This window comes from Poeciliopsis prolifica, unplaced genomic scaffold, assembly GCF_027474105.1.
Source record: "Poeciliopsis prolifica strain line A6 unplaced genomic scaffold, Auburn_PproV2 SCAFFOLD005, whole genome shotgun sequence".
In the NCBI taxonomy this organism is placed as follows: Eukaryota; Metazoa; Chordata; class Actinopteri; order Cyprinodontiformes; family Poeciliidae; genus Poeciliopsis; species Poeciliopsis prolifica.
The window spans coordinates 14,006,306-14,032,153 of NW_026562380.1; the positions used below are offsets into that span (position 1 = coordinate 14,006,306).

General features: G+C 37.5%; 1 protein-coding gene across 3 annotated transcripts in view; it reads right to left on the bottom strand.

Moving 5' to 3' along the window:
• chrm3a (cholinergic receptor, muscarinic 3a) overlaps positions 1-25,848 on the bottom strand; it is a 106,292-nt gene continuing 80,444 nt past the window's right edge. For 2 of the 3 annotated variants that reach the window (XM_055029927.1, XM_055029928.1), the window contains exon 3: positions 1-2,569. In XM_055029927.1, coding sequence (XP_054885902.1) covers positions 703-2,550 — 1,848 coding nt within the window. In that variant the 5' untranslated portion in view covers positions 2,551-2,569 and the 3' untranslated portion in view covers positions 1-702. Of the gene's footprint in view, positions 2,570-14,824; positions 14,895-25,848 lie in introns of those variants that run through there. The other variant, XM_055029929.1, reaches the window with a different exon arrangement.

The following is a 25,848-nucleotide window of genomic DNA, read 5'->3' on the forward strand; positions in this document are numbered from 1 at the left end:
AAAAAAAAAAAAAAAAAAAAAAAAGCAGTTCTCTGATGAATGAGAGTAAGGACACATTTTAAGAACTTTTATATTTCATATTACACAAGAAAGTTATATCGATGTAGAAATATAATCCACAGAAGTTCTGCTAAAAACACATGCCATCTAAGAAGAAGTCACTGCAAACTAGTAAAATGTAGAAGCCAGTGAACACAAGTCTCCTTTTTACCTCGGCTTTCAGGAACATATTATAGACATACAGTTTTGTTTGAAATGTAAAACCAGTCTACACATTACAATTCTAGCTACCCACACAGGGAAGTTGTAAGAAATATAAATCCCTTACATGAACATGCTTACGTTTTGTCAATTGCACTTCCATATTTGTCCTGCAAAGCCTTTTAAAAGCCCTTTGTGATGATTTTCTCATCATCTTCTGCCACAAGCACTAGAGTGAAATGGTAAAGAATTCTTTCATAAGAAAGACAAAACTTTCATCTGTGGACCTCACCTCAGGCAAAACTTCCCACTGGTACCTGTTTGCCAAAGTACATTATTTTATCCAACATAAACACATGTCACAAGACCACCAGGTAGTGTTGCTGTATTTTACATAACAGCAGACAAGGACAGTGTGGATTTTTGGGCCAAGGAACCATATTTCCATTGTCCTGTGTTGAATGTTGAAACTGTCAACAAGTGACTCATTATTCAGTCATTTTACGTAGACTCCCTGGGAATGCCCCTGTGGAAGACCACTGATTGCCTCTGTTGAAACTGCAGCTTTCGTCTTTTCTTCTGATTCCAGCGGCACAGCAGTATCATCTTAAAGGTCGTTCGGAAAGTCTTGTTGCAAAGCGCATAGCACATGGGGTTGACTGTGCTGTTTACATAGCAGAGCCAGTACCCCACTGCCCACAGGGTCTGTGGGATGCAAACTTGACAAAAGGTTGTGATTAACACCATGATGTTGTACGGTGTCCAGGTGATGATGAAAGCTAAGAGGATAGCGCTGAGTGTTTGAGCTGCTTTCTTCTCCTTTACTAAAGACATTCGTTTCCTCTTTGTGATCTGAGTCCGGGTTCGTGAGGCAAAGCGCTTTGCCATAGCAGCTTCTTTAAAAGAAAGGGGGACAGAGGAGGACTTGGTGGCCGTGCAGGTGGTAGAGCCAGTCGTTGATGGGGTACCATCCAGAAACCCTTGGTGAGACTTGGCCTGAATGGTGGACATTGACTGTGTCTTGCGTGAGCTGAAGCGTTGGTGGTAGCTATTTTCTGTATTGTTTTTTCCCTCAGGTGTAATGGGAGCAGTTGTAGTTGTGGTGACTGTTGACAAACTGTCTCCCCTCAGTGGATCCTCTTCTGAGGCCACATCCAGATCCTCACAAGAGGTAAGCTGAGAGTTGACTGCAGCCTTAATGCCAGGTAGGCTGAGGACAATCGAAAAAATAGCATGACTTTGAGAAATCATCTCTCTTCCCCCACAGTCCTCATCCTCTGAGGACCCAGAATGGTCCAAAGAGGCCGCTGCATCATTGTTGTTCCAGCTGTCACTGCTGCTCTGGTCTGGATCACCGTCCCCATGCCTGATACTTCCAGGTCTCCAAGAACGAACACCTGGCCAGCAGTGAAATCGCCCCACCAGCTCCTGACAAGTGCTCTTTTTCTTAGGCATCCTGTTCAACTCATAGCTACCACAGCTCCTAGAACTTCCAGTCTGATGTGCAAAGCGAGCTCTCTCACCTCGTTTCTTATTTCCTGCTCTTCCCCCTAGCCCTCCACGACCTTCTGAACCTTGCAGTCCAGCCAACTCTTTTGAACGGTTTTGGGTTTCCTTATAGATGCGCCAGTATAGAATACTCATTATTGTCACAGGGAGGTAGAAAGCCGCCATTGCTGTGCAGAAGGTTGTGATTGGCTCTGTGAGAAACTGGATATAGCATTGATTGTGGGGTACCGTCCTTTCACCTACAAAATACTGCCACAGCAGTATGGCTGGGGCCCACAGGACAAGAGAAACAAGCCAAGCTAGGCCAATCATGATGCCAGCTCTCTTTGTGGTCCGTTTGGCCCGGTAGGTCAAAGGTCTGGTTATAGAAAAGTAGCGATCAAAGCTAATTACCAGAAGATTCATAACTGATGCATTGCTTGCAACATAGTCAATAGCCAGCCAAAGGTCACAAGCCCATGTGCCTAGGGCCCAGTTGTTCATTATAAGGTAGACTGTGTAGAGATTCATGGAGATTACTCCTATAATGAGGTCAGCTACAGCTAAGCTCAGGAGAAAATAGTTGTTGACCGTCTTCAGCTGGCGATTGACCTTGAAGGAGACCACTACCAGAATGTTGCCAACGATGGTGACCAGTGACAGCGAGCCTGTCAATAAAACAATGAGGACAACTTGCCACACAGGATGACCACCAAGAGGATCAAAGGCTGTTTGATTCTCAGGTTGAGGAGTGAAATTAAGGGTCTTATGATGCGCATTGGATTGAGAATAGGCTCCAGCTGTTCGCGGTGATGTGTTGGCAGTCAAGAGGAGACCAGGGTCTGTGATGTTGGAGCTCATTGTTATGTTCTTGCATATTCTGAAGAAAGGGATAGAAAAATAAGAAAATAAGGGGAAGGGGCGGAAGGGAATAAGGTGTAGGATATAGGAATTAAAGGAGAAAAGGACAGAGGGAAAAAGAAAGATAAAAAGGAGAAAAATACATGAGTATAGCTGACAATGCTATTAATGTCCAGCAGGGGAGGCTGTAGGACTACACTACAAATTGCATGTTGGACAAAGATGTTTGTCTAATTTTTCTCTCTTTATCCATTTACATGTAATTTGAAAAAACATTGCATGCACACTATGTTGTGTATTTCTTTATATTATTATTATTATAACTTAACAAAATCATCAAGAGTTTACAAGAGTAAATCTCGAACAGAAAGTCCATTCATTGCCTGTTTTTCATTTTATGTACATTAGACAGTAACTTCACCTATACATAGGCTTAATGTTTTTACACATTTGCCTATATTCTGCAAAAATCTCATCTTGATACTATAACTTATTTATCACTTGGTATATCGACACCATAGACATCTTTTTAACTCACTGACAAATGAATCGCTCTGATGTTTTTCTATTGAGCAAAAATTGTTTTCTGGCTAAAATACCACAGCAACAGTTTTCCAAGAAAACTACACCATCAGATGATGTGAAGCATTTTTAACAGTAACAAAATGGGATTAGTTATAACTTTAAAAATGCTTCAAGCCAAAACCAATTGTATACTAGGGAAAATTACAAACGCTGGCTCAGTGAGAAATGCAAATGAACCTAAAAAAAATAACACTTGGTACATGTTAAGGATAAATGTTTTCTTTTTTATTCAATACAATTTCATTGCACAAATGACAAAATAATCAGAAGAGACATATGTTATTTGTAAAACTAGACAAGAGGAAAATTTGTTTGACCTGAAAGTATTGCTTTCTTTGAGCTGTGCACTCAAATAATTTAGTACCACTGACAATTATTGGCAGGCACTGATTAAACACCGTAATGGCTCCCTGCCCTACACTGAGTGGATCCTCCTTTACCACAAAAACAGCACAGAGGCCTTATAAAAAGGCTTATTGATGTCAGAGGCTGGTTGTTACCAGCAACACGTGTTTATTTAACTCTTTTATTTGTTAGATATGATCTCTGTGGTTTGGGCAACTTGACCACAGATTAATATTAAAGGGAAAGATTGCTATATCAAAATGAACATGAAAGCATCTAGTGCCCATTTAATGGCACGGCTTGTAAAGATGGTTGAAGAGTTTTTGATGAGAAGAAATTCATAAGAAATTAATCATTCCCTGCTATCATAGAGTCATTCTCTGAACTTTTATTTTTTCATCTGACTATATGTATTCTATGAAAATGAAAAAAAGAAGAAAAAAAAAACTTCACAAAAACTTTCATGACAACTTAGCTTATTTTAGTTCATTCATATAGGGCAAGTTATAATATCATCTAAAGGTACTATAACAAATCCTGATTGTATGCATCCACCCATCCTAGGTTTATCCATGGATAATTGTTGGGTGGGCTAGAGAAAGAAATACTCTCGATAGCTTCCATTATAAATCAACATAGAGACACACAGGAACATACAATCATACACACATAAACACAAACTTAATGACAATTTACAGAGGTTTACTAACATTCAGGTGTTTAAAGATCTTGCAAATTTTAAGTAGAAAGAGGCAAGTATTAGAACCTAGGACCGTTTATCTGCAAGGTAACAATACTACCAATGTCACTAAATAGTCACAGATACTATCCAGATTTATTCATTTTTTTTTTCATAAAATCAGGACAATAGAATTACAAAACAAATTTGATCTGAATTTTAAACATTCCAATGAAAATACAATGTATTCAGTTTATCATGCGAGCTGGGAAGCCTAGCTGACTGCATCAAGCAGACACATAAAAGAACAAAACCAGGAGACAGGGAGTACTTACTATGTTAAGTACAGCTGAGTTAGTGGAGTTAGTGGCCCTGTTAGTCTCATACACGGTTGCACCATAAGCTTCTCTGATGGATTTGTCCAGGGCATAGAAACACAGAATGACATGGATTCTGACACCCAGCCTATGCCTAAATTTAAGAAATTGAACGCACGTGGTGGTCCGGTCAGCATTGCAGGAAAGGTTCCAGAAGCCATGTCTTATACACATTTTAAAAAAGAAATTATTACAATCCCCTTAGGTTGTACTAAATTTGAAATGCATATTATTGTGTATTTCAAGTATGCTTTTAAAATACTGATTCATCAATTATCAACTAAGAACATGGTCTCACACCGAGAAGAAGCAAAACCTCCTAAATCTTCCCACAGCCCATCCACAGTGCTATCAACACCATCATACATTGATTTCCGACTCCAGCAGACCCATGCTGATTAAAATGAAAATGGCTCTGGCAGAGTATAGCATCTCAGACAAGCATTTGAAGGTAAGAGCAACACCTGTGACTAGACCCTCAAACCTCCCACAGAGCTGTTAAATAACCTCAGCAGCCAGAAGCATCTTAGAGACGTTTGGGACACTGAACACAAACTGCCACAATTATCTAGGGACACCCCTGCTGTCCATGTTGAAAACACATACCACCTCATGATTCATGCTTAAATACAGACAGAATACTCTATCATTTCACATATGTACCATTTGTTTTAGTTGTGCACAAGCATGCATACTCTACATTGTGTGCATGATATCTGCACAAAAACACACACTGCATGCATGCACTGAAAGACTAAATGAAAGTGTTGTAACCAAAAGAAAAAAAAATACAGAACTGCAAAAAAGAAAGCAATGCAGATAAAAGAGTGGAACCTTTATGATAGATGAGCGTATAAGCCTCTTAAGAGAATAAAGCCTACGTCAAACTTCTACAAAGTAAATTTTTATGGCGGATATGATAAAACAACATGTTTTTTAATGAATTCTGAGCATCTCCTAATTGGTTTAGAGGGGCAAAATGTGTTTGGGTGAAGATAAGGGCTTAGAAGGTTCTAAAACACATTTTCTGTTTTCAACTTGGCATGTTAAAAAGAGAGTAGAGAAACTACAAATACAAGAAAAAATACATCAGCAGCATACAGAATTTTTAATTGAACATTGTCTGTGACATTTTTATTATCATCATCTGCTGACTTGATATAAAAATATCCATATTCAGCAGGTGGCGAGTTCATTATTTTGTCATTTAAACAGCTGTAAAAGAGTCAGTTTAATCCAGAAAATCACAAAGGTAAAATAACTTGGTTACACAAACACAAAGAAGGAAATGTTGCTTTAGCTCATATTTACTTTATTTGTATTATTTTTTATGTTGTAAGACAAAATGAAATGAAAGTGGTAAAATATTGAATAACAAAATTTCACACTTCCACAGCTCAGGAAACAAAATGAAGCCGATGGCTCTAAAGAAATGAAAAATAGGGATGCATTTTCAGGAAAAAAAAAGAAAAATGTTCCAGTTGATATCAACATTCCCATCATGTGGGTGACCAGCTGCAGCTGCTGTAACATCATTGCCAGGCCTTTTACTTCTGTCCCTTAAGTCAAGCATTGTGCAGAAAGTTTAACTCTCAGGCACACATAGGTGCAGCAAGCTCAGTTACAAGGAGATCGATACTTATCTGCTGTGCTGCAACCCAAAGCATTCTCTCTTGTAAAGGCACAGTGTCCCACCATGGTGGACTGAACTGTTCAAGTCTGCTCCAAAAATCTGTCTAAATTGGGTGATTGGGGCAGGTGGTGTCAACTCAGGATTTGCACTCTATCAAGTTTCTGTTTCGAGCAATCGAATTTAGCAGTGCAATGATATAGACATTTGAGATGCCACATGAACACGCTGGTCACCATTTTCTCATTTCTGTAATGTGTCGCTTCAGGTAGAGCTGCACAAAAGTCAAGTTCAGTTTATTATTTCAGCAACAAGGCAGTTCAAAGTGTGTTAAGAACATAACAGTAACCATGCACAATGGAAACGGTAAATAAACATTTTGTCAAATACCATCAGCAAAATTATTGAGTTATTGACTAAAGAAAATTTGGTTCTAGTTAATCAAAGGCAACTCCAAGCAAATGAGTGCTTAGCCTTGATTTACATCAACCCTGTTTCTGAAGTTTTTTGGAAGTTTGTTCCAGATTTGTGGTGCATAAAATCAGAAGAAAAAGCTTAAATTGGTCTTGATTTTATATAAACAGATCAAATTCACTTGCATAGTTTGAACATAACTATTACACAATGTCAAATATGGCTTCAATACCCACTGGTTTATTGAAAAATTAAGTATGTAACAGAATATTATGACCAGCTAGATTTCTCTGGCTCTAAACAATATGTATATGGAAAGAGACGAGCTGCTAAAGCTATTGTGTTAATTTCATCTTCATAGACAAATAATGACGTTTTGCCAAAATTTAAGACCATGAGGGAAAAATGACTGTAAACCTTTAAGAGTGCAGGTGCTCTGTTTGGAATAGCTGAATGACTTTTTGAGATTACTGTACATGGCTGAGAAAATGTGCAACATAATTATGTCCATTGCATTTCAAAACAGTATTAGACGAGACAGTTTTAATTTTGTGTGCAAGTTGAACTTGTGATCTATGCAACAAAGTCTATGAAAGCCTTTAATATATGAGGCCCAGTGATTTAGGGGGAGAGTAAAAACAGCTATATAGTATTGATGCCAGTACTGATTAATTCCTTGATTGCTTATTAATTAATGTTTTTAAGTAAAGCCTCTGGCTGTCTTTCAGAATTCGATGCTGTGGTGTTGCTCATTAACAGACAGAACCTTCACTATTGCAGTTCACACTGGGCAAATGAAACATGATCAGGCAACAAGTGCCACATAGCTGCAGAGATATTGATTTTGTCTATGCTGTATGAAGATAAAGGCTTGCTGGAAAACACAAACTATAGTACTCTGAGTCTGCCACGTTATCTTACAGTAGATCAATTAATGGCATGATGTACCACTGCAGTTGCTAAATCGAACATTAGGATTTAGATTACCCTACAATTATACCCATAGGAATGAAGAAGCTGCTGGGTGTGTAATAAGTTCTGACATACTCTTTTCCATCAATCAAAAGCAAATCAAATTTTATTTGTATAGCACATTTCAGCAGCAAGGCATTTCAAAGTGCTTTACATCATGAGTACAAAAACACAAAGTCATGCAACATAGAATGAAAATACATTGTTACATATTACGTTTCAAATACAATTCTAAACAGGTGTGTTTTTAGTTGAGATTTAAAGGAAGTCAGGGTTTCTGCTTTTTTACAGTTTTCTGGAAGTTTGTTCCAAATTTTTAGTGCATAGATGCTGAAAGCTGCTTCTCCTCTCTTGGTTCTGAGGATGCAGAGCAGACCAGAACCAGAAGACCTGAGAGATCTGGAAGGTTGATACAACAACAGCAGATCTTTGATATATTGTGGTGCTAAACCGTTCAGTGATTTATAAACTAACAACAGTATTTTAAAATCTATTATTTGAGCTACAGGGAGCCAGTGGAGGGACTTTAAAACTGGTGTTATGTGCTCCATCTTCCTGGTTTTAGTGAGAACACAGTTAATGAACAAATCAGGACACTGTAATATATAGAATAGATTTATTTTACTGAACAAAAAAAAAACACTGATACAGCAGCAACCTGTACTGCAGCAGCAGACTCATAGATTCACTGCAGTTTTTCCCTCTGCTGATGTAAGATTGCACACTTCAACAGCTTAGTGGTACTTTTTTGAGTAAGAAGGAAATGTGTAATAACTCCAATAAATTGAATCAAAGTTTAGATGTCTGTTATGTTACTAGTTAGTAATTCATTACTTGAAATTTCTTTACTATTCCATTTGCACAGCATGACCCTTATTCCTTTGCATTTCATGGTTTTCTGTCTGGTGCTCCAACAAGTCACTTTTCTTATGAACAGTTGAACACATTAAAGAAAATGTAATTATCTAAGGTAATTATGCAAACATTGTGCTATGCCCTGCTCTTTTAGTATATATTTATTATTACAAAGCTCTTAAAGAACATATGGGCACATTGTAATTAGCTTCCACAATTTTGATGATGTTTTCCAGATGTAGTTACCATTAAATACACACATGCCTAGAAATCGCATGCCTTTTCCCCTAACATTATTGCCTTATTAAAAATAGCTTTGATTTAAAAGACCATTTGTGACAAAATCACTGTGGTAAATTAAACCTTGCTACATTTAGTGAGAGATACAGAGATGCCAAAGGTATGAGAATATTTGTACTGTGATTAATGAGTGCAGATTTATTATAATTATCGCTTCAGCATCTCTCTGAAGACCACAGTATGAAGTGGCTGCTGGAGATACTAGACTGCTTGTGTTTCCTTTTTCATTGAGTGACAACAAGAACATCTAGAAGTCTTTTCCCTGTCCAGGTACACTGTTTAATATTTAACCTTCTGCTCTTTTATTTCTATTTGTTTTATTTTGAACATGAAAGCAGTATTAAAAAAAAAAAACATACATGAATAAGGAATGCAAGGGACATTTTTTGCACCACAATCTTACTACGCTCGAAAAGGGGAAGAAAGAAGTAAGAAACTTATGAACTCCTACTCCATAAACTCAGATCATGTTTTCAGATGGACTCATAGCATTGAATCAAATAAAAATAAAATTGAACAGAGATTACTTAATTTTCCAACTAGGTTTGCATATGTCTAAATAGTCATATGCATTAGCCTCAATATACATATATTTCTTACCCATATTTCTATATCTTGTGAAAATTACCTCTTTATATTTCCTTTTAAATTGTATTAAATTTTGACTTTGTTTAAACTCCTCATTGAACTTGTTCCATAATTTCACACCATGAATTGACATAGAAAAGCTCTTTCTTGCTGTGCGTATACAATAACCCGTTAAGTTAAAACCCCCATGTTTTGCCCTCCCTGCTTCTGTAGATCTGTGTCTTATGAACAATAAATCTGAGTTTTTGACATGTAGCACTTGTTAAATATTAATGTCAAATATGTAAACTAAATATTAATACTAAATGTTAATTTGGTAGTCATCATAACTGGTAACTACGGTGGCACTGAAGTGAAAACCACATTCAGAAATCACTGGATTTATGGATGAAACAACATATTCAAAAAACATGACACCTAAAAGAAGCACAACATTAACTATACACAACTACAAAGTAAGATAATCTTGTATTACTTCAGTCACATAAACACATTATGAGTCTCTATCGACATTGTACATGAGGCCATTAAAAGTGAGCTGATGTTTTGATTATTAGCAGAAACACTGCCAAAGCATGTAAAGGCTATTAAGAGCTACAAAAGATTCATAATTACGTAAAATGTGTTTACCATAGATATGTATGAACCACATGCGCATATAGAGACAATTAGCAAAAAGCAAGAAATGTACAAATGTTGCCTCAGCTAGAATAAAACAGTAGATGATTTACAAAAAACTAAATTGAAAGAATATTAGAGATCCTTCACTGTTGTTAATAAGGCATACTATTAACTTTTTAAATAGTTTTTAATTTTATTTATTTCTTAAAAAAAGAAAAAAGAAACACTGAACCTTAACACACCATACAGTACGATGGGAGACCGCTGAGTGAACGTTCACATTCAAAAGTCTGAAGAATGTCATCAACAAAACCCATTTTTAAACTTTGGCTTTTAGAAACGTTACACCTCCAAGCTTCTCACTAAACTCCATCATTGTCAAAACATGTCAATCTTACAATCTCCTTTTGATACAGAGAAAGAATATAAATACAGATAAACTTCAGATTGGTTGCCTTCATTCTCTTGCACATAATTGAGTGTATAAATGATTCATTTTGCCGTTTTTTTTTATATCTAAATGTGCTAAGGAAAAGCAGGGGAAAGTCTTTCTTTATAGTTGGTCAGGAGGAGTTTAATCTATCACAAGCTGTTGATGATGGTGTTGCTGCCAGAGGATGGTAGAAAGGCTTGTGGAACAGCCCAAGGCCATCTGTCAGGTGCTCGTGCTGACAAGAACAACCATTTAGTGCTTTTCTTGGCAACAGGATTGCTTGAGTGCATGAGGGATGTGTCAAGTCAACTTTTAAAGTTCACAGCTTCTCAGTTTAGCCACTTTTAAGTGAGGAATTTTGATGTAAAGCCTCTGAAGCTCCTAAACTAAGTAAAACCGTGTTGTGCCATAATGAGAGTCTAGTTTTGGTAATACAAACTACAAATAATAGTCCATTATGAAATTGTGCACGAGTTACGCAACAGGATCAATGGATGGCATGGAGAAATCTTGCTGAACGGTCGAGCTGGAAAGGATATATAGGATAGGGCCCACTTTGAAGGCATCAGATACGGTTATGACGCCAGGTCAAATTTTTAGTTGACATAACTGATGGTAATATAGTTACTTAATTGTCCTTGGAAAATACATTCTACCACTTCTTTAGGAATTGCAGAGACTAATAGATTTTGGAGAGTCTTATAGTTCTCAACGCAGCTACCCAAGGTCTGATTCAAGACCTTGAAGCCCCCTATCTTTGGCCATTTCCTGTCTGATAATTACAAATAAAGACCACTAATGCCACAAAACTCTTAACGAAGTTATTGATTGATGAGTGATGTGTGTGTAGACAGCAGAAGTCAGTCATCTATCCTCTTTCACACATTGTTGCTGTCACAGAATAAAAGGTGCCAGAATCAACTCATATCTAGTTTTCATAAATTGGATTGCAGATTCTACAGTTCATTTAGAGCATGTGTGTAGTGAAGCAAAAAATAGCACTGTTTTATGTAATAAGTGTGCTAAACTCTAAATGTGATCACTGTCAACTCTTCCTCCTGGTGATTGAGAAAAACAGAAGTGCCTGCACAATAGAAGAAGTTCCGCCATTCGCTTAATACCAGGAAGCAGCTCAGCATAATTATTCTGTCCTAATCTTGTTTATTTTTCTTTATGACTGTGGGCAGCCAGGAGATCTGCTTTTATTGAGGTGTCCTTTTTTATTTTTTTTGTGGCGATCCAGAGAATTGCACCACAGAGTCTTCATTCCTGCTTACACTGGCACCACAAGCCATAAACAGACTGCAGCCTGACAGGAGCTTAGTCTGATAAAATAACAATGTGAGGAAGTAAAATAATAATCAGAGTGAGAGGTTATGCACAGTGCCAAGGAGGCCATACTTGAACTCCAGCCAAAGCTTGACAGTCAGATAAATCTCTGTTGAATTAAGACCACAGTGGCAGAGAACATGAGCTACAAACTGCAGTATTAGATTTGTGACATGCTCCTGTTCAGTGTCCCATCATCTACTTTTTAGAAACAGCCAATTTTGATTTATCAGTTTGAGACTGGGACTGTATTTTACGACTGTTTTGAATTTTCACAGAAAAGAGTTTTAAGTTCTCTTGAAAGAACAAAAAAAAAACAACATAATCACTTATGTTAAAATTGTTGAGAGAATAGGTTTGTGTATCTGTGATTTTGACAAGTTAAAGAGATGAGAAAGTTTTCCAATATTTTGAAGAAAAGTGGAGCAAATAAAAAAAAAATAGGACAGGGTCTTATGTTTGACTTATGAAGATATTCTGACACATTGATGTAAGGTATTACATTGTATTGTTCTAGCTGGGCTTTTCCATGATACAGGAGCATGTCTGTACACTATGCCTTGAAGATATTCATTTATTTTGGCAATTCAAATACCAAAACAAATTTTAAAAATATAAACCTGAGGCAAAAAGTGAAATATTTATTGTTTTCTGTTAATTTTTTCTGTTAATTGATAGAATAACAAAAAACCAATTAAAACAGAAAATTTAGCAAACTGAAACACATTTTACATATTTTATTACAAGTTAATGTATCAAAATAACATAAAATGCATGTTAAAAAAACATCATTACTTCAACAAGTATCATTTCAGCAGGAGCAGCAGAATTAATTCTAGGCCTTTAAATAAAAGCAACCATGTCATATAGTTGGTTTGTTGACAAGATTTCAAACCCAAACTTTATCATTCAACCTGATAGGCTGTCACTGTTGGTATGGTGACAGCCTTGGTCACTCCTACGACTTCTAAACTTTTCTTGTTTCTCACATTTTCTGCAGCAAAAAAGATGCACTTCACATTTTGTTTGCTGCCAATAAGTAGCGCATCATCAATGATGCACAAGGACATGAGTCAAAAGGTATTTTGTGTCAAAATTTGCATATCATTTAATTTACAACTTTAAAATGTACTTGAAAAGCAGATTCTAATTCATCAGCTTCATACTTTAAAGATTTTAGGTTTTTGGCTCTAAAGTATGTTAATTAGCCTTTAACTGCTTTACTGAACCCGTAGAAAATGTTGACATTGTGTGCATTCCTTTGAGGTTTCTTTAAATATAATTACAGTTTTACACATACTTTAGGAACAATTATTAGGGTTGTTTCTGCACTTAAAGTAATTTTAGATGATGTACAAAAATCAATTGCTGTGCTAAATCTGTAATGTGAAGAAAAATAAACTGTCCATGTGAAAACAGCAATAGGCTTTTGTGCTACAGACTCATGGGATTTCACACACATCCTCACTTCTGCGGTGGGTCTCTGCACGTTCTGACAGCCTCGGTAACAAGCTGCTGGAACTCTTTAGACATGGCACTCTAAGACACTTAGACATGCCTGTGTTGTATATGTGTACATGAAAGCAAGAGACAGGAGGAAAAACAGAGGGAAAATAGAGAGGAGGCTCAGGAACATGTCAAGGCGAAAAAGACTGCGGCCACTTCGAGGTGACTCCAGAGAGAAACACCGAACGTTAACGTTTCCTTCACTCCCGCAGTAAATCTGAATCTGGACAAGGTCCAGTACATACCTTTCTGTGTGGTTTTAAAACAAAAGCAAAAGGTAGTGTCATTGAAATTATCCCGGGTTTTATGGTGCGTGTTGCCTAGTAGCACAGAGCAGCAGAGAAGTACTTTGAGCAGTAAATTAACCACAGCGACAGCTAGTTCCTAACAATTCCCACAATCCAAACTATGAAATACCACACTCTGAAAAACAATGTTGTTTTGTGCAAATCCTATTCCAGCCCTGACCCTTTGTGTTCGACTCCATGCCAGAGCTGAAATAGAGTCCTGCACAGATGCTATACACATGTAACTGGCGCGATAGGTTATTGCGATCATTCCTTAAAAGGAAGCGCAGCCATCTGCCTATTGAACAGCCGCTCAAAAGAAAAGCAGAAAGAGAAAAAGCACACACTCTCTTCTATGTAAACATGCTTGAACAGGAGAAAAGAGGTCTTGTAATGAAAAAAAAAAACTAGTTAAGAGGGGCGGGTAAAGGATTCAGGGCTTGGAATGTGTAAGAAGTCGGAAGTGGTCACACCTCCTGCTTGGTGAGTTTAACTTGCTGGGTTATTATCTGTTTAAATGAAAAAAAAAAATGGTGGAATAAAACAGATGTCTTATTTTAGGACAAAAGGCTGTCAGGTGATGGAGACCATGTCTGCCAACAGTACACATCTCACACGCATGCTTACATAAGGCTGACGTGAATGAAAAAAAAAAAAAACTCCCCTCAGCAATGTTGACTCAAACACTGTCTCTCTTTAACACACATCGTCCACTGCCAAAGCTCAAACACTTGAAGGAGCCGTGAGTCAACAAGGTGATAACAACAGAGTCTTGAATATGGTCCAAGTTCTGGGTTGCCGCAAAGAAAGGTGCCACTGACAGGACCGGCAATAATGCAGGCCAAACACTTGTTCTGGCGGATATAGACAGGGCCTGCGCAGACGGCTAACAAAGCACTAAACGTATTACAAACATGGATGCTCGGCAGGGATGTGGAAACACACACACAGTCTTACGTATGCGTCTGCCCTTCTGCCTCATTCACTCAAACAATGCTGACCCAGCCTCCTCATCTCTTTCGATGCCTGTACTCATACTCACACACGCACGCACAGCCTAAAACAAACTTGGCAATGACAGTATCCTATTTCATCCAATAATATCAAACCAGGTGATGTGACTCTACCTCGCATTGGAGCTGAAAATAGCTTTTAAATTTGATTCCTTAAATTCTCTGGGGAAGTCATGGTGGTCTCATTTGTCTGTCTCAATACCGCAAGCCTGTTCTCTATTTAGCAGCCACACAGTAACCCAAACACAGTGACAAGATCCTAACAAGCAAGTTGGAATAAAGGCAACACTGCCTGACATATTCACATTTTGAATACGATGAAATAGTTAAAATTTTTTACCATTTTACTTTACTGATAGCAGCTCCAGTACTCTAAGGCTGGTGTCCTGTTGGGTTTAGATGAGTCTTTGTTCCAACACAGCTGATTCAAATTGTCCAACTATGTCATCAGGATGTGAAACTACTGGACAGACCTGCTAATGAGCTAATATATAATTCAGGTGTGATGAACCAGGATAAAGAACTAAAACATGCCAGATACTGGCCCTTTGAGCAGTGATCATAAACTCCTCTGATGTATACTAAAAGAAAATATGTTTGTTAAATTTGAAGTTTATATTACACCTATTTTTGCCAGCTGTACAAATAATTTTGAGATAAATTATTAAGTGCGCATGAAGGAAAAAACTGCTTCTTTAGACAAATTGTTAATGTTCTCATATCAATGTCGCTTCAACACTTTAACATTTTGTCACATTACTACCACAATCTTTAATTTCTTTTTACTGCAGTTATGTAATAGATCAACATAATGAACAGGGTAAAAGTAAGGTGAAAAGAAAAAGTAAATAGGTTTCCAAATGTTTTTGCAAATCGGAAAAGTGTGGTGTGATTTTTCAATAAGCCTCCTTTTAATACAAAAGTAAAGTGAAGAGAATTGAAGAAAACTAAACACCAAAACTTTTACATGTCTGAGTAAAACAATGTAGCAGAATACTCTTCATGTCATGCTAAACAAATATTTAATGCTATGGAATATGGTGGTGGCAGCACCTGTCGTGGGAATGCTTTTTTGGAGGGGGGGGCAGGAACAGGGAAGCTGGCTGTAGTTCATTGGAAGATTGAAGAAACTAAATAGAGGGAAATCCTGCAAGGAGATATGTTAGACGCTTTAAGGACAACGAACCTAAAGATACAGCCAGCTCTACAACAGAATGGTTTGGTTTGAAGCACATTTAGTGATGTCAGTATAACAAGACCTAGCAAATGTTGGACTGGAGGGAATTTCTCTCCAATCCAAATGAGCTTGATTTGGTTTGAAGGATGCAAAATGTAGGATTACTTTTGCAAAAAGTGGTTTTACAAAAATGGACCACGTTTTAAAAAAAAATATTGACAGCTTTGTATTCTTTTGATTTTATTTCACACACATTGACCTATTTCCTTGGGTACATATTACTGTGACAAAATCTGAAGAAGTTCAGATTTATTTATTTATATTATATTTATTATATTTATATTTATATTTAGTTATTTTGCAAGGCACGGTTGCGAAAATATTAAGTAAATGTTTAAACTTACAGAGTCTTAGCTCTTGCATTTGTATAAAAATACAAAACTATGGATTTGATCTGGTAGGAAGTTTTGTTTTCTCTGTCCCTTTGCCCTGAATCTTAAACTAATTAGACTGTGGACCTTTCGGCAAAATCGTATTAACTGAAATCCCAAATAAAATTGTGCTTTTTGTTTACATGGAAGAATAGCATTTCTTCTCTAGGGGTAAGGCTTTTTAAAACATTCATTCAAAACTGGTAGAAGCTGCAAGACAAGATTAAGATATGGAAAGTTATTTCAAATAAATATAAGATTTGTACATTGTGAGATTTTTTCCAAGTTCAACTTCAAAATGTGACTGAAATAATAATTGTCTTTAGACAATGGGAGTAGATCAGTCTGTTTTAATTAGAGCGGGATGTTTGTACTGGTCCAGATGCCTGAAGGCTTTGGTTTACCAGCATGCAAAATAACACAAAAGAAGGAGTGACATAAAAAAGAAGTTGCACTTAAGTTGTAAAAATAGGTAAAGTCTAAAATAATAAATGGAATACAAATAAAAATACATCAGTGCAAATGCACTTTGAAGGAAAACATCTTATATCAGGTAAAGTATTCAAAAAACGTTAATGTCAGATTTTACGTGCCCTTGAATGTCTCGGTGTGTATGGATGTGAACATCCTTTTCTCAAGGTCTTATCATGTTTGGAAACACACAGATGTGTTGTCAGGAGAGCTCTGAAAGAGACCAGGACACTGTGGCATGTAAGCATGATTTCTAATGTTCTCTGTGAGCAAAGATTGTTTTGGATAAGATGGTTTAAAAAAATAGACATCACTACTCTATAGGAGTAGGAATGAACCAGTTAAACATAGATCAAAGTTTGAATTACATTTTTATTACAACTTCAGAAATTTAAACTAATTTTACTGCCAGAGAAAACTGGTTATTGGTTGGGATTTTCTCTGGTAGCAATGCCATTTTCCCACCTGCATTGGGGCACTGGAGCGAAAAAGACTGATGTACTTTTGGTTATTCAACCAAAACAAATTTAGCTCCAAATCCCCTGACTAATTACCCTGCCATTATCAGCCTTTTTCTACACTTGTGTTTGTCTGTAAAGATACAAATATCAAAACTATGTATTATTAGCTGCAAAAAGCTTTTTGTCAAGATTTTCTGGTTTAAATAAAAGCAGTTAGCTCAGGGGATATAGTTGTTGTGATCCCTTTATTCAGTGTAACATAAATTGAGAATTTAACGTCGAGTGATGCCAATCAATATACCAGGAACCTGGATTTTTAAACATCCATGTGTGCAGAAAATACACTGACCAAAATTGTGAAGATCAATTTTCAAACATACTGTAAACTCATCTGAAATGGATATTAATTACTAATGTTCATGCAAATACAAAGTTAGTAGTCAATCTTATGCAACATATGTTTTATGTGCACAAATGTAACACTAAATATGACTTAACCACTTCAGAAATATAATGTGAAAACTCATCAGCTCACATAATGTGAACAGTTACACTGAAAGCCCAAGTAATAAAACATTCTCCATGGGAGCTTGTGTTAGAGTGCAACAACAAACTTTATGGACTTCAATTAAAATTTTATATTAGCTACTTGAAGGCTAATGGACCATGAATGCTAATGGCTGCAGATTAGTGATGGGTAAGATACACTAGCCTTTTGCCACAGAGATTGTCTGAGCGAAACATGAAGAATGAACCATATCATAGAAGGGGAAGCTGTTCTGAAGAGAAGACAATGATTCAAAAATGAACAGGTTATTAACGCTTAACTCGTTTTCTTTTTTGTTTTTTTTTTGCTATCCTTACCTAAAAAAAAAAAAAAAAACTGAAATTAGGCTAACGAGGCAAACTCCTGTGCTGCATCACACAAGCAGACTAATATGGTGCGCAATAAAACCAACAGCATCTACGTAAGGCTGCATCTTGTGAATGATGATCAGTGGGATGAAATGGTTCCCATCCGGCCCACTGACAGAAACATTACCAGGATGGAGAGTGATGAGATTCTCATAAGCTTCTAATACTGCATGGATCCATGCTGTGGGGAAGCACGCTCTCTTTGGCTCCCGTTGCTCTTGCAATACCGCTGACATCAAGAAAAGCCCTTGATGAAAGGCACATTGCAGAACACAACACAATATTATGTGAGTGCTTTTGTGATAAATATGCAAAACAGAGAAACACAACTCAAGTATTTTCTTAAACAAAACCCTACATTGTTCTAGATTTACTTGGCTATGTTTCACTTATATTTTTCTTCTCCCAACAGGACTCGGACTGGACACCTTTGAAAATTATTTGTTCCCCATGAAATTATTTGTTGAGAACACCAACCTTAGTCAGATCAGATGGATGAAGAACTTTGAAGAACAAAGTTGTGCTTTATGTCTGGACATTGCAGTTCTGTTTGTATGTTTAGTGACATTATTTACCCAACTTCTCAGTCATTTTGCAGTTTTTTTTTCAAATACTGTATTAAAGAGTGAAAATGTTGAAGTTTTGAAAATATATATTTTTTAATCTCCCTTTTCAGTCCTCTCCGCAACCTACTACATTTTGTTTCATGCTGTTTGTGATGCTGTTTGTTCTCTAATGTTATTTAACAAACTTTTGGTTCATTTCTATTGAAGTTAAATGATGTAGAGGTTGACTTCTCTTGCAAATTAAATGGCTTCTTCAGAGAATTGATTGTGCTGGATTTTATTTAAAGGATTCAGAGTCAAGATTGATGAAAACAAATGCAAATCACAGTCTCAGATATCTTTTTGTCATTTTTTTAGACAATGCATTATTTTCCTTCCACTTTACAGTCATGTCCCACTTTGTGTTGGTGTATCAATTAACGATCTAATAAAATACAAAATGAATTTTGTGGGTGTTGCATGACCTGTGAAAAGTATCAGCGTGAATAATTCTAGAAGTTGTTGCAGTTCATTTTTAGTAATAGAAAAACTGAATTCCAACACCATAAAACCAAAATTAAAAACACGCTGAAGCAGCACTTAACTCTGTTGAGGGCAGCAAGAACTGTAATCATTTGAATTTCTGAAATTGCAATGGGTTTACTTCTAAGATATAAAGCTCTTGTTTCCTGTTCACATCCTAGTATATCCTGCCAGAAATAATATCCATTGCGTTCCTATCACTTGTAGCAGAATAAATTAGTTTTTCTGGGTTTTATACTTTGAACTACCTCTTTTTTTTTAATAAACTGGAACATTTTCTCCCTTCAGGCAGTAGAGAGGCTCCCTCTTCAGATGTCAGAATCAAGGAAGGAGGTTCTGAGTCTCTTAGACTTATTTAAACAGAGGCGAGAGTGAGCATATTACTCATTACAGAGGTTAGTGGCTGAAGACAGACCACATAACCTCTCAAGTGTCACAGTAATTTTTTAAGTCGATATGACAGAACGATTCTAACACTCGGCTTAAAAAAAAAAGAAAACTGAACATACTCAACATCAAACAAAAGTCAGAAAAGCTTCTGACTTTTATATCTTTCTATGTGCGGATTTTCTAGCCCTATGGGCTAACAACTTTATTTCATGCATTTCAATGACTCAATTTACAGCACAGAGAAATAGATGTGCTTGAGACTAAGCAAGTTGTAGTTAGGCAGTGGAAAGTATAGCATAAGTAATGAACTACAGTGAGAAAATCCCAGAGTATCCTGGATTCCTCTAATAAATGTCCTGGATTCTATTGCCTGTCTTCAGCAGTTTCACTCTTCAACTTCTGTAAAATAACTTCCAACTCTGAGCAAAAAATTTACAGAATAACTTTTTAACTGTACTTGAGATCTTTAAGACTTGTGTGTTGCTTTTGATGCACATTCGACCTGAACAGCGAATAAGTAATGGGATAAAGAATATAAAATTCATCATGCTCTTGAGAGGGGTACATGACGTTTCCTCTCGTCTCTTTTTTTTCATATTAAGTGATTAAATAATTGTCTAAGAGTAAAATTCAAAGTTGATTAGTTAACTAGAGAAGTCTGATTATTACTAGGCAGATTAATCACAAAGCATCTGGTCACTCACTTTCAAGCAAAAGCCATGTCTGGTGAGTAAAGCATCTGCGATAGAGGCTTGATTGAATAACGTATTTATTGCTGCAATATTTGAGTTATAATGATGGAACTTGTCCAGCAGTTATGCACTTCTGCAGCATAAACATTTTGTGAAAGCTGCTGCACTTAGCTGACAACATTTTATGACATGTCTATAAAAATCTGTGGCAGTCTGGTTTATGTGGTGATCAAACTGTATGCTTCAGTGTCCCACGCAAAGTAAAGTTTTATAAAGCCCTTGAAAGAAAAAGCAGATGTGGCGTAGTGTGACAGGGCCATCTGTACATTTTAAAAAATTAAAAGTACTACATCTGTTTTTCAGTACTTCTGCTTCCTCGTAACCCTCGGTCGATGGTGGCAGATTGGGGCTGAAACTGAAGCTGGTTTTGCTGGAGGTTTCTTCCTGTTGGAAGCAAATCTTTCCTTTCCCATGTTGCCACATGAATAAGAACAAATTGCTGCAAAGTCAATAACTTGATTCAAGTGGCTGGCTAACTTAGACCAGATTTTTACTAAATGGTGCAAAATGATAAACTAAACTTCACTCTCCTCATTTGAATTTGGATAGAACTTAATTTATTTGCCTTCATGAGAATGAGATCTATTTGAAACATGCCATAAGATGACATTCATTGTGATTAATTGCTCTTTGAATTATTTATATTGAATTAATCCAAAGCCTCAAGTTCCCTTTATCAATCTACAATCGGTTAAGCAAAAAAAATAAAAATAAAAATAAGATCAACATTTTGGGACTTTGTCATGGATTTCACTAAGAACCTGAACAAAGGTTGTGGACAGCAACATGAGCATAGTACTGAAGTTGTGATGTCTGTTATGTTGTAATTCACAGAGGGATCTGATCAACTTATTTGTATTCATCTCGATCAGTACTGTATTAAAATCAAATTAGCAAATTTCAAGAGACTGGTTGATGAGTCTCTGAGGAACTAGTTATTTTGTGCAGAGAGAAGAAAGAGCTCACATATCCAGATAATACCAATGTCGGTTCAATTTTGGTTGCATAGGTCACTGTTAATATCCTTGCTGTGTCTCTTAAAGCTTTCTATCTGGAGAGACTCAGACACAGAAAGAAAGTGATTAGAAAAGCTTATTGACATGCATAAATTAAGTCTTTGGCGCTCGGGCCCCGGCTAAGGACATCGAGCTGTGATTGCGATAAGCTCGGATGAGCATTCCCGATGCTGATAGGAAAGTCATCCCCCGGGACCCGATACTGGTGGTGGAGGTCGGTGAATGAAGTATGCCTGGGAGCCAGGACAGTGGAGGTGGAGAAGGTGTGGAGGTGGGTTGAGCGCAGCAGCGAAGCGGAAGACGCCTTGGATGGACGTCCTTATCAACTGGAGCATGGTCGGTGATTGGCTGTGACATGGCTTGACATGACCAGCGATGATAGGTCGTCGTTTATTAGCGGGATGCGCCGATTGGATGATGCAGGTGGGGCTAAAGAGTCTTCCAGTTTGAATTTACGCCTAGGCTTCATTTCAACAAAGTGAACTGTAGGAATTTAATGTGTAGCTTAAAAGCTGTTCTAAGACTTTGAAGAAGAAATGCTTTGTGGGATTAAATGTAAAATTATGTTTCTTGCATCATCGTCTAACCTGTCAGAAAGGGTGGCAATCTGTAGATCATGCAATAGGGAGATTGATTGATCATTAGTCTTTCAGGGATTAGTATGATTTTTGAGCAAATTAGGTCAGAAATTACTAGGTGCATAGCCAGCATCATGAAAATATCAACAATTCAAACTTCCGACTTTAGTTTTTTTCCACACCTTTGTCTTTTGATGCTACTGCTGCAATGTTTCTAAAAGATCTACACCTACTTTATTATCGGCTTGAGCAGACAGCTGCCTTCTTTGAATTCCATAATGTGATTCATGAATCATCTGACAACCAGCTGCCAGGTGCACATGACTTAGTACATATCCTGCCTGAACAAACACAATGCTTCATTAGCTTGTTTTATCTATTCTTCTTTCAAGTCCCAAAATGGCCAGAAAAAAAAAGAGAGTGAAACATTTATCAACTCAAAGTCATATTAAGGAAGTGATATCTTCTCATGTGCGAAATCCCAGAAAAACATTAATATATGAAATACCTTCACCTGATTCACACAAAGCCTGAGAGTGAAGTGCCTGCCATTTTTGGTGAATAAATCCTCAGAACAAGGATGGAATTGCTGGTTTTTTTCACCATCTGTGCAAAAAAAAAGTGAAACTGGACACCTTTTATGAAACTTGATACCCCTCTAAAAAATAAACTGGATGACATGATCTGCTTCACTTCACCGGTGAGTGCACAAATCTCTAAGATCAATCAACAGATTATGTGCTGACTAACAATGCCTGTCACTACTGAGGTTTTTAGGGCACATAAAAAGTTTGAACCAGGAAGCCTGGGAATAGTCCACATCCGCGACCTGTCACGTTAATGGATTCATTGCCGCCTCCGAAGTTGTTTGTCTTTCAGCCACGATGCTGCTCATGCCGTGAGGACAGGCTCTTCTGTAAACACAACTCAAATTTATGGATCATATTTCAAAATCTCATGGATTACCACAATACAAATGACGCCCGTTCTTCAACGAGAAAACGCAGCTCGCCGGTCTGGAAAATAGAAGCAAGCATCCCTTTATTTCATCAGCTCTGGGCTATTGCACTCTTTTCTTTCTTTTTTTTCTCCTGCTAGGGATCTGTAAGTCCAGAGGTAGGGCAAGAAAAAAATACACACACACACACACACACCCCCACACACACACACACATATATATATATATATATATATATATATATATATATATATATATATATATATATATATATATATATATATATATATAGTGTTTCCCTGCAGCAGCTTCACCTTAAATTTGGAACTCCATATAAGATCTAAGAGTTTTGCAGAGCTAAATGAGGGCTGAGCTCCAGTTACATCATTGACTCTCTGACCTCCCACTCACTTACTTGCATGGCAATTATTTAATCTAAAAGAGACCAAAGAAAGTTTCCTGCAAAATCATTTTATGCAAACAGAAGACCTGGGGCCACATTTTGAATCTACATCTTTAAAATAGACAAAACTCAGCTGAAGGTTTGTCCAGTGTGTGTCCGTACTGGAAGCTAAATTTATACTTTCCTGATAGGACTGTGCTCCCAGGGAGACGTCAGAGAGAGGATATTATTTAGATAACTAGTACTGCAGGGAAAATAAGTATTTTATATGCTGGTTATTGTGAGTGTTTACAAGGAACTTAAATGTTTGCGATCTTTTTGGTGGGCATGCACACACTAATCATCCAGAAACTGGAATCAGTTTTTCTCGGTTGGCTCTGACCTGCAATGACAAGTCAAACACTGAAAAATATATTTTTTCCCCTTTTCATTTAAGTTCATAGACCGTATTGAATGTAACATACAACCAATGATACAGCTTATTTTTATATTTGCATAATTCTTGGCTATTGCCTTGTGCAAAACAGTATTATTTTCTAAATGCTATCTATGAATATGTGTAGTTAGGCCCGAGCAGCTAAGCGCTGCGAAGGCCTATTGTATCTGTACTGTTTATTATTATTATTATTAGGCCCGAGCAGCTAAGCGCTGCGAAGGCCTATTGTTTTCCTATTGTTTATTATTATTAGGCCCGAGCAGCTAAGCGCTGCGAAGGCCTATTGTTTTCCTACTGTTTCTTATTAGGCCCGAGCAGCTAAGCGCTGCGAAGGCCTATTGTTTCTGTACTGTTTCTTATTAGGCCCGAGCAGCTAAGCGCTGCGAAGGCCTATTGTTTTCCTACTGTTTCTTATTCTTATTATTCTTCCACCCAAATAAATTGGCTTTTTGAGGGCTTTATCATATTCAAAAACTCACCAAACTTGGCGGACGCATAAAGGGAGTTTCAAAATTTTGTATTTTAAGGTCAGTGCAATAATCGCACAAGAAACGGCTCAAGAGCGCCACCTTGAAATTGTCAAAGGACCCTTTGCTATTCACTTACTTTATCCTAGAGACATGACATTTGGTACACTTATAGAGCTCCCCAAGACGCTCAAAATTTACAATTAATGTCATAGTGCAAGTATCACAGGAAGTCGGCCATTTTGGATAGAAGTTCGGATTTTGAGCCCATTTTTGCCGTTTACAGCCTTCATATTTGATCTATCTCCTCCTAGGGATTTTGATTGATCGGCTTCAAACTCGGTCAGTCTGTTCATAAGGCATGTCCCATCTAAAGTTATCTAAACGGTGAGTTTTTGAGTATGCTGAAGGGGGTTAGCAGGGGTCAAAGTTCACCTACTCGCTGTAAAAAAATAAACTGTTATATCTCCTACACAGAAACTCACACAGGCACCAAAATTACTGTTGTTGATCATCATCGGGTCTACTACAATACCCTATGGTCGAATGATGACATCACTTAGGCCACGCCCCCTGAGAACAGGAAGTGTAATGTTTTACTGTGAATGGTCGCTATCTGACCCCTTTGACCTCATCGACATGAAACTGTGCCCAGATACAGAAAACATGTTGGTGTGTTGAGGATTCCAACCCCGACCAGCTACGATGGAGGAGGTGGGCGTGGTGGCGTGGCGAAGTGACCTGTAACGCCATCGCCATACGTTTGGCTCTAAATTCCACATTTTCAGGCCCAGCTGCTGCAAACTCACAAGGATGGATCTTCATCCACTCCCCGACAGGAATCCATCAGAATATTTGGTGGGCGTAGCCTAATTTCTCTATAGCGCCCCCTAGAAAACTTTAAATGATCAGCCCCAAGCCATGCTTTAACCTACAAATACGAAACTTTGTACACATATGTACCTTGTCAGGACATACAAAAAGTCTCTTGGAGCCATGGTCTAAACCCCACAGGAAGTCGGCCATTTTGGATTCAAGTTCGGTTTTTTACTCCATTTTTGCCATTTACAGCCTTCATATTTGATCTATCTCCTCCTAGGGATTTCGATTGATCGGCTTCAAACTCGGTCAGTCTGTTCATAAGGCATGTCCCATCTAAAGTTATCTAAACGGTGAGTTTTTGAGTATGCTGAAGGGGGGTTAGCAGGGGTCAAAGTTCACCTATTCGCCGTAAAAAAATAAACTGCTATATCTCCTACACAGAAACTCACACAGGTACCAAAATTACTGTTGTTGATCATCATCGGGTCTACTACAATACCCTATGGTCGAATGATGACATCACTTAGGCCACGCCCCCTGAGAACAGGAAGTGTCATGTTTTACTGTGAATGGTCGCTATCTGACCCCTTTGACCTCATCAACATGAAACTGTGCCAAGACACAGAAAACATGTTGGTGTATTGAGGATTCCAACCCGACCAGCTTCGATGGAGCAGGTGGGCATGGCGGCGTGGCGAAGTGAACTGTAACGCCATCGCCATACGTTTGGCTCTCAATTTTATTTTTAAAGTTTTATTTTTTTTAAATAATTTTGTGGGTTAGAGTACAAACATTCATTAATTTTGGCTAGAAATAATACACAAACATCGTCATTCAGCAAAACGTTTATTCACTACACAAATGACAGCTCCGCTGAGTAAAATGGGGTCAGGTTGATGGAGTACCACTGCCCCCTGGTTGCGCAATAATGGTACTGCTGGCGCAATACCAGTATTGCGCCAGCAGGAGGCAGTGGTACTCCATCAATGAGAAAACAGA